General features: G+C 41.3%; 1 protein-coding gene across 15 annotated transcripts in view; it reads left to right on the forward strand.

Moving 5' to 3' along the window:
• tcf7 (transcription factor 7) overlaps positions 1 to 9722 on the forward strand; it is a 55276-nt gene that overhangs the window by 40783 nt on the left and 4771 nt on the right. For 3 of the 15 annotated variants that reach the window (XM_025065936.1, XM_025065938.1, XM_025065942.1), the window contains exons 6-11: positions 1050 to 1178; positions 2043 to 2162; positions 2438 to 2600; positions 3074 to 3181; positions 4022 to 4069; positions 5851 to 5899. In XM_025065936.1, the coding sequence (XP_024921704.1) occupies positions 1050 to 1178; positions 2043 to 2162; positions 2438 to 2600; positions 3074 to 3181; positions 4022 to 4069; positions 5851 to 5899 (617 nt within the window). Of the gene's footprint in view, positions 1 to 1049; positions 1179 to 2042; positions 2163 to 2437; positions 2601 to 3073; positions 3182 to 4021; positions 4070 to 5850; positions 5900 to 7194; positions 9268 to 9722 lie in introns of those variants that run through there. The other 12 variants (XM_025065939.1, XM_025065941.1, XM_025065944.1 and 9 more) reach the window with 9 other exon arrangements.

A 9722-nucleotide genomic window follows, 5' to 3' on the forward strand; every position in this document is an offset into this window, starting at 1 on the left:
TGGCCTTTTGTCGTGGAGTGTTCAACTTCCTGGCCAGATCAGAATCGGAGCTGTCTTTATCTGAGCAACACTTGACCTGTGCTGTAGCGTGAGCTCTGTTAGAACAGGATTACAGCGCGAACGATGCTCCGCGAGCTCATAATTCCTGTGATTCTCAGTCCAGCCGTGAGCTGAAGAATCGCTGCAGTTTGCAAAAACCACCATCAGTTTTGTCTAGAAATGAAAAAAGAAGAAAATAGAAGGAATTGTGTAGGGATTTTTCAAATGCTAAGATGTGGTTTGGGTTGTGTGTGTGTGCATCATCGGGATGAAGGGAGGATGGTTTCACGCACTGTCGGGGAGGTGGAAGGGTGGTTTTCTACATATCAAAGGGACTTTACTTACATCCCATCTCCACCCTCGACCCCCCATGGTGTGTGTGTGTTCTGCTGCTCCTGGTAGAGCCGAGTATTGACGAACAGCTGTCAGCAGTTGCGTATCCACAGTCTCACAGAAGGATCACGGAACATTTCAAACATTTTTTAAAAGCGCGGACGTGAACTTCGTAAAAGAGTTCAAAAACATTTGCAAGCTCTCGGGGTTTGTTTATGTTTTGTTTAGTTTTTTTTTGCACACAAAAAAACAGGAACGAGTGGCCAAAGGTTGCCAGAATTTTTTTTTAAAAAAACAGCAGATTTCCTATGACTCTAAAAGATTTTTATGATTTCCTTGTTATGATTCACTTTAGAAATGCTGCCTTCGGGGAATCGATTACTAATCAGAATAATCTGTCAGGCTTTAGGAGGGGTCGATCGCTGATTTGTTGTCTGTAGGGTGGTGTTATTGATATCTGATGTCAATGCCCAGGCCTTAAAAACTTTTTTTTTCCAGACACAGAGCAGTGAATCATCAAGTTCACTAATTGTGTCATATCACTGGCCCGTTTAATAAAAACACTGAGTTTCCAGTAACAACTGTGGTGGAATGAATAAACCAACAATTAAATCTGTAAAAGCTGAAAAGCACCAACTGTTGCTGTCTCTCCCCTCTGCTGTGGTGTGGTGTGGCAGGCAGAGCCAGCCAGTCTATCCCGCCCTCTCCCCCTGCGGATTCAGACAAACCTCCTACTCCAACCTCACCAGCGCCTCCCCGTACAGGTATCGTAACCGGCTGGTTGGACCGAGCAAAGAGAGGAAGAAGTAAAAGAAAGACGACAAAATGACGCTGTGGCTGCCTCGTCTGCTCCTGTTTACAGCACACGAGATAAAGGCCATGGTCGACGGACATGTTGACATGCTGCGCCATTCCGGTTTCAATTGGACACTCGATGTAAAAGTCCTAATGAAGACTCTGTGCTGTAAACAGGAGGAGCTCAGTGATTTTTTTTTTTTTTTGCTTTAGCTTTTCTCCGCTAGACAAAACAAAAGTAAAACTCCATCTGGGTTTGAAGTGCTCAAATGTTTTCCTGTTTATGCTCTTTTCATAACCTTGTTTCTTCTACAAACAAAGAGTCCCAAGTGCTGCAGTTCACAAAGGACCGATGCTCTGTTGCTCCTGTAGCTTTGCCTTCTCTCTACCCACTTCTCGGCAGGTTTTCCAACACTGACATGCGGGGAGACCAATGTTTTACCTGTGTCTCCCTCCGTGGCTGAAGTGTTCGAACCCCTGGATATGAGAACACTCAATTAAACATTCAGCACAGTGCGAGAGGATCTGGGGGAAGAACTCCGTCTCCAAATAACTCACAGAACAAAACTATGTCGCCCTCTAGTGTTGACAATATTTTTTAAGAATACTTGCATTTAATGCTTATCGGGTTTTTTTTTAACTCAGGCTTTGTTCAGTGAGACTCAAGTGAAATGCTGATTATAATTTTAATATATGATTTTTTTAAAGAATAAATATAAATATATGGACAGAACACAGTAGGCTTCTTTTTTTCAGCTTCAAGGGCCTAATGCTTTTGTCATCTGTCGCTCGCCGTGGCTCATTTTTTCACACATTTTTCCAGAATGGCTTCAACTCTGTGGTTAATCATGTCTCTGGTGATGTTCTTTCCGCAGGTTTCCTCATTCTCTGATGCTGGGCCCTTCAACCATGCATGCTACAGGGATCCCTCACCCCGCGATAGTGCCCCCCTCAGGCAAACAGGAGCATGACCAGTACGACCGGGGCATGTATGTGTAAGTACTGGCCGTGCTCTTCCCAACATCTGACATTAATGGGACACAGGAGCCTAGTTATTAATTTAATGATTAAAATAACCGTAGTGATAATAAAACTGTTGCAGTGTCGAGAGTAAAATCCGATCAACACATGTTTGGAAGTGGTTAACATGTGCGCACCACACAAATTGTCAAACCAATGACGGGGGGGGGGTTGTACACGAATTGTCAAACCAATGACGGGGGGGGGGGGGATTTTCACACTGCAATGACCCCATAACCTCACTTTTTAGGAAGCCACAGGTGGAGCCCAAGCGGGAGAAGGAGCCCAAGAAGCCAGTCATCAAGAAACCACTGAACGCCTTCATGCTTTACATGAAGGAGATGAGGGCAAAGGTCATCGCTGAGTGCACGTTAAAGGAGAGCGCCGCCATCAACCAGATTCTGGGGAGACGGGTGAGAAGTGAATGATTTTATCCATGAACATCATGAGAAAACTTTGTTAAACAGAATCCTTATTCCTTCTCATACTGGTGCTGCTGACATTATACACAACCGACTGTCGCTGCCACTGATCCTGATGCTGTTTCTCGTGCAACATTTACATTTTATTTGCTTTATTTAAATATTAGGGTAGAGTAGAGAATCATTTTGGATTTGAATTAGAGTGAGCAAGAAGACAACTGTGCCTCACCAGTTGTTCCCAAAGTAGGGGGCAGGGCCCTAAAAGGGACAGAGATCTGTTGCACGGGGGTCACAGCAATGCATTATAATTCTCGTTCAATATTTTATTCTTATTTTCTGTGTTTTTTCTTAGCAGTTATAGTGATTTACATCTCATTATGTCCTCATTTTAGGAGATTGACAGAGTTAGAGAGACATATTTAGATTTTCTCACGCTCTGTTTGTGTCTCGGTGTTTGTGTCCAGTGGCATGCACTGACCAGGGAGGAACAAGCCAAGTACTACGAGTTGGCCAGGAAAGAGAGACAACTGCACATGCAGCTCTACCCCACCTGGTCTGCCAGAGACAACTACGTAAGAAACTTCTCCTTTTGATTCTGCTCTTCTTTCCGACTGACTCACCGATATTTCTTTGGAACTTCTTTGAAAAAAAAAAATTCAGTCACCACTTTTATTGATCTTGTTCACACTAAAGAAAGTACATTTAGAAATGAAATCAGAAATATTAAATTTTTTTCCATAGTAAAAAACAAAGTGTGACAATAAGTGCTCAATAAAAATCATGTTTTTCTGCCCAAGCAGAAGACACGTTAGTGAAGTTAAAGAGTATTTATGTGTCTTTTAAAATAATCTGCCATAGTTTTTAAAACATATATATTTTATATAATTATTGAGTATGTTGTATGTGGTGCATTTATTATTATAAAAGGGTACAAACCATTTTGTTATTCACACTCACTCACCGTATGCAGTATTTTGGCTTTAAAATCCTTATGTTCAGTAAACTCAGTTGTGTATTTTATTTTTGGCTAATGCTCTAACACTTTTCATACCGTGGTCACAAATGACACAGGTGCAACCCCCAGCAGTTGTGTTTATTTTATTTTTTTTAAAAAGGGCCTGTAATCTCTGTATTCTGTTTGTTTTTATCAAGATTTCTGAAAGCTAAAATAAACTGACAACATTCCAGTTTTGAATTATGCTGGTGTCATAGTTCAACACAAACACGGGTCTCCCCGGCAGTTAAAAACAAAAACTCAAAAAAAAAAAACCCACTTTAATGGAACACATTGTAAAAGATAAACAGCTGTAATCCTAAGTGTCTGGTGCATGTGAGTACAATGTTGTAGGGATGTGCTGTGTCTGGGCTGCTGTGTGCCTCTCATTTGTCAGTTTGCTGTTGAACTCTTGCAGGAGGCGGGCCTTAGCGGGGTCGAGGGGCAAAAGAGTAAAGACGATTGGGTAGGGACACGTCTTACGGTGGATTTATGCCTCTGTGGTGTAAAAAAGGAATAAAAAGAAAGAAAAAAGCAAAAAAAAAAAATGGCTGCATGGAATAAGGTTGTGGGTACTTGTCGTGCATGCAGCTTCCTAAAGTCTCACACAACACTAGCTGTTGGGTCATGAATGCTGTATGGTTGGTCTGTGAGTGAGTCACACAGAGGTATAAATCTGCCCAATTTGCTGCACTAACAGAGAACAGGGCTGCATGGCTGGCCTCACCGCCTCCCTGCTTGAGTTTTTCATGTATTTGTTTTATTTTTGTATGGCTTTAGAGAGAGACAAAAATGCACATTGAATGCTGGCTATCGGTGAGGAGATTTAAACAGAGCTCAGTACACAATTAATTACACCAGCGCAACCTTTCGACACGAGGCGAGTATTCGTTGGTGTCTAAGGGAATACACGTTGTTTTGGTTTGTTTTTTAGTAACAGTCATTCTGCAGTGGTACAACAGCAGCCCATGCAGTCTTTGAAACTGAACACATTCTACATTCCAATGTTTTAAAACGTGCAGAGAAACCCAGTCTGTAGAGCACATAGACCACATGTTGTCAAACTCGAGGCCCGCGGGCCAACCGTGGTCCGCCAAGTCACTTTATGTGGCCCACGGGAGCTTAAAAAGTGTTTCATTGCCCTATAATAAAGCCCATGTTGATAAAAAAAAAATGTTAATGCACTGCAATGAACACTATTTGTAACTTGAATAAATAATAATCAGTCGCAGTTGATGTTAATCACATACAAGTTTTTAAATTATCCTCTGCTTAAAGACACTTCTTCCCAAAAAACCAACCGTGGCATCAGTGTCTCCTCAAACTCCTGACAAAAAAAATAAAAATATATGCGTTGTATTAACCTACACACACACACGCCCACACAGCTTCAAAGAGGTGCATTTGCAGCAGTTGTTGTTGTAACCGCACAGACACCGTGCTGACAGTGAGCTGAGGAGACACTGATGCAGACGCAGTACATTTCTGTAGCCACATCCTCCCATCACACCCCAATACGAGGCCTCCTCTCACCATCACAGGGACTGTGTGAAAACATCTGAAGTGTTATCAGTCTGGAAACATCTCAAACATGAGTGTTGGATATTAAAAGAAAAATGAAAAAAAACAAAACAAACAAATGAGCTACTTCAGGAGCCTTAAAGCCAATTCTAATCACATGTTGCATGACATGTATTTATAAAATGCTGTATTTTTTTTATTTTTTTCCTTTGGCAAAGTATGTTCTATTTCTGTCCTTTTCCCCGTCCTCCTTGCTCTGTCTGGCTTTTTTTTTTTCTTTTTTTTTTTTTAATGGTTATTGGCTGTCTCTGCTCGTCACTCGTCACCTTGTGTGTTTACACTGCATCCACACCTCACATGTGAAACCTCAGGTCATTCAACACACAGCGTGGTCCTGCATGTGGCCGAGTCTCGTCTCAGCCAGACTCTTATCAAAGTTAGAAGAAGCGAAGATGACAGAGCGAAAAAAGAACAATTCTAAACTCACAAAAAAAAAAACAATAATGTTAATGGGGGTTAAATCAGTGGATTTAAGAATTGGATTTTCTTATAGAAGACTCATCCGTCACTTTCATAGAGACATATATTAACAGGTTTCAGGTTTACACTGATGTGGATTTATCTGTAGATCTGCTCGTAACACATTTTATACACTTAGGAGTATTTCAACATTTAATTCAAACTCATGTCTTTTTCTTTTTTCTATTTTTATTATTATTATTACAGGGCAAGAAAAAGAGAAGAAAACGAGAGAAGCAGCAGGACTCTACCACAGGTAAACACCTCGACATTTTTAGATTCAGAAATCTTTGATTTTGCCCATTGAAAAAAAAGCCTCAGAATATTAATAAAATCAAAGGTTGGAGTGAGTGAAAAATAAAGGGCAGTTATTTAAGGGACCGTCTGCAACTTGTATTTGCAGCATATGCAATGAGGTAATGTGGTTGTGGTAGTGAACAGGTGTAACTGGTAAGTATACCGGTATTTAACAGTCAAGAAAAATTAGCACACACACACACACACACACACACACACACAGACATGCAGATGTCATGACTCCATATATCAGTCAGCGGTCAGCTCTTGTTTTTGACAACTCGGTCAGAAAGTCTGCGTTGGTGCAGCGCAGCGCAGCACTCCTGCCGTCTTTAAGACAGGATGTATCCCTTACGTCAGAAACCACCCACCCACCCACCCACTCTGATTTCCACGTAACCTGAATTACAAACATTTTATTCCCTGTAGCTCGAGCTCCGTCCCTGCATCTGCTGGCGCTGGTTCTGAATGCGATGTTGACACAGATAATTTTTCCTCTTCAGCCTTTTTACCGTGTCAACGTTTTTTTTTTTTTTCCCATATTTACACTATACTGCACTGTAGCAATAATGGAAAAGAAAACAATATTGCAAATAGAGTTAACCATTTAGAAACATCATGTGAATTTACACCCTGACCTTAAAGGTCACACAGCCTTGTCCTGAACTGACCTCAGTTTGAGGCCCAGATATTTTATGCTTATTAAAAAAAAAATTAAAAAATAGCAGGAAGTCCTGAACCCTGCAGCTCAGACCAGTAGGTGTGTGTCTGGGTCTGTATCTGTTCTCTGACCACCGTGTACTAACTGACCGAAGTCCGTCTGTTAGCTTTAACTGCCTGACTGAAGAATGAACGATCGGCTCGACTCACTCCTGCCTGGGTTTATATTCTGCCGGTTGTTGACGTGTTGCTGTGCTGCTACTAACATTCAAACACTTACTGGCTCCCTTCTTCTTTTTTTCTTCTTTTTCTTTCTCCTTTTTTTTTTCTTCTTCCTTCTTCTTCCTTCTTCTTCCTTCTTCTTCCTTCTTCTTCCTTCTTTCTTCTTCTTCTTCTTCTTCTTCTTCTTCTTCTTCTTCTTCTTCTTCTTCTTCTTCTTCTTCTTCTTCTTCTTCTTCTTCTTCTTCTTCTTCTTCTTCTTCTTCTTCTTCTTCTTCAACACTCTCCTGTCTCTCCGTGCTCTCTCTTTAACTATTTCACGTCTCTTCCTTGTGCTTCTCTTTGTTTTTGATGCATGCTGTGCTTGTTGCTCAGACCCCGGTTCTCCTAAGAAATGCCGGGCCCGCTTCGGCCTCAACCAACAAACTGACTGGTGCGGTCCTTGCAGGTGTGTACAAACATCCACGCCCACCCACGCCGTCCGTCCAACTCTTGGTTTTCCCTCCATTCTAACCATCTGCTCATTAACCAATCATTTCCATCTGCATCAGTCCTGGTTGGTAAAAAGGCAGAAACAATCTTTTACCGTTCAGTGCCTAATCCCAAATTTAGATTTTTTTTTAGTTTGAATTTCCCTCTAGATTACTCCGGCCTTTTCCATTAACAAGCCAATGAGATTGTTTCTGTCATCTTCACCTCCACCAAACATTTCAGCTCGGCATCTGCATCCTTGTCTGCCCGGCACGCCATACAATTAGGGTCAAAGTTTGAGGTCATGGTTAGATTTGTTATATTGACAATAAAGTGAGAAAAGGGTCATTTCAAAATAAAAGGAACGATTATCAATAATAATAATAATAATAATAATAATAATAATTGGTATAAAAGGGGAGTTAACATAGCCAAGAACGCAAAATTTAGCTAGCTGTTCAGCTAGTTTGCTAATGTTAAATTGGAGAGGTTTCCTACAGGTAGTTAGTTTCTACGATCTATGTTAATGCTTACAGAGAGAGAGAGGAATAAAAAAGTTATCAACACATTAGTGCAGTGTTTTTCAACCACTGGGTCATGGCCCAACCAGGGGTCGCCTGGATTTGAAATGGGGTCGCCTGAAACGTCTAGTAATTGATTTAAAACAAAAAATTACTGAATTTTTTTAAACAAATTATTATTCTTTTTACAATTATGAATAAAAACACTCAATGACTTAGTCTGGAATGAAATTAGTTTCAGATCTGGAAGAATTTCACTCCTGCTCAAGGTTTGTCTCTGAGTAAGTCTGCGTACGTTTACTGGTCTTGACTTAAATCCTGTGAAAAAAAATCTGCGGACCAATCCGAACAGCCCTAAACAGTCACGGTCTGACATTTAACCATTAGCATCAGGAGGCTAATCTTTTCAACCTGAACATTCAGTCAGTTTTGTGGAAGAGTTTTGATTCCGCGTGCGAAGCTAAACGACGGAGGCTTCTCGAACAAAGCCAGTCTGTCACACGTGAGGTCGCGTCGGTACGTTTGACCTCCCCTTCGCTGCGTTATAAATATGAAATGCCTGTTTCAGTCAGAGCAGTATTTACAGTAGAGAGTGGTCAAACAGCTCCGCTGCAGGAGTCACAGATGTGTGCAGCTGTGCAGAAGAAGAAACCACAACAACGAGTCTAAAGCAACCCCGCCGCCGTCTTCCACCATCACGTCATGGAAATTAGCATGCGTGTGTGTGTGTGTGTGTGTGTGTGTGTGTGAATGTGTGTTTTGGTTCAAGAGAACAAAGAAGGGGTGTATGTGGTTAGAGCAAATCCTTATCACCGCAGCTCACACACACACACACACACACACACACACATACAGTCCCTGCAGCTTTGCATTTCGACAGCGTTCTCATGCCCATCTGCTTTCAACTTTCTCCATTCATGCGATGTGGTAACGGGCGCCTTTTGATGGTGAACTCTAACATTTAGAAGTCACTTTCTGCTGCACTCTTCCTCCCTCTCTCCCTCGTCTTTCTCTGTAAATATGGCCCTGCGCCTGTTCCTTGTGGTTCAACCTGGTGACTCATATCACAATCTGACGACGATGGTGGGATCCTGTCAAAAGTCCTTTTGATGCTACATGTGTCACAAAGTGAATCCCCTTCACTGCGCCCTCACACCGCCGGTGCTGTTCGCGCATTTTAGACGCACGACAAAATGTCCAGCTGCAGGGCAAACATGTGGACAGTGGTCCCTTGGTGAACACCTGACATCTGGAAACCTGGTCCCAAAGAGGATTTTTAAAAGAAAAACTGAACCAAATATATATATAAAAAACATTGATGATCAATTTCAGTACTAACTGGAGTTGGGTCAGATATAAAGGAGGATGGAGTACATAGGTTTACACATCGATTGATAATTGACGCAAGCTAGGGTGAGAAGATATAACAGCAAGATAGTAAAAAAAAAAAAAAAAATTATAAATGTGGTCAGAAATGAAGCTAAAGATTAGCCAAATGTTGCAAAGATTTGAATCAAATGTAGCTGCAAAAAAAACAAACATTTTATTAAGTACATTGTAAAAAAGTAAATATTCACAAAAATAAAAATGTTCAGAAAAATGCCAAAAATGACTCAAAAGATAAAAAGGAGCCAAACATAAGAAAGATAAAAAAAATTGCTAAATAATATACTCCGATTAACTGTTTGTGTAGCTAACAAGAATTCAGTTGACGTTAGCTTAGAACGGTTTGCTAAAGTTAACCCCGTGACCTTTAGCCAATAGACCGTCGACTCTGATACTTTTGTGGTGTACTTTGTGATCACGCGGTATGTGTTTGTGTTGTGTGTTTGTTGACTGAGCTCACTGTGAGTGAGTGCTGCATCTCCATCGCCACCTGCTGACGTTTCCCCATCCACACTTTATTCACAG

Source organism: Cynoglossus semilaevis, chromosome 19, assembly GCF_000523025.1.
Source record: "Cynoglossus semilaevis isolate Cse_v1.0 chromosome 19, Cse_v1.0, whole genome shotgun sequence".
Classification (NCBI taxonomy): domain Eukaryota; kingdom Metazoa; phylum Chordata; class Actinopteri; order Pleuronectiformes; family Cynoglossidae; genus Cynoglossus; species Cynoglossus semilaevis.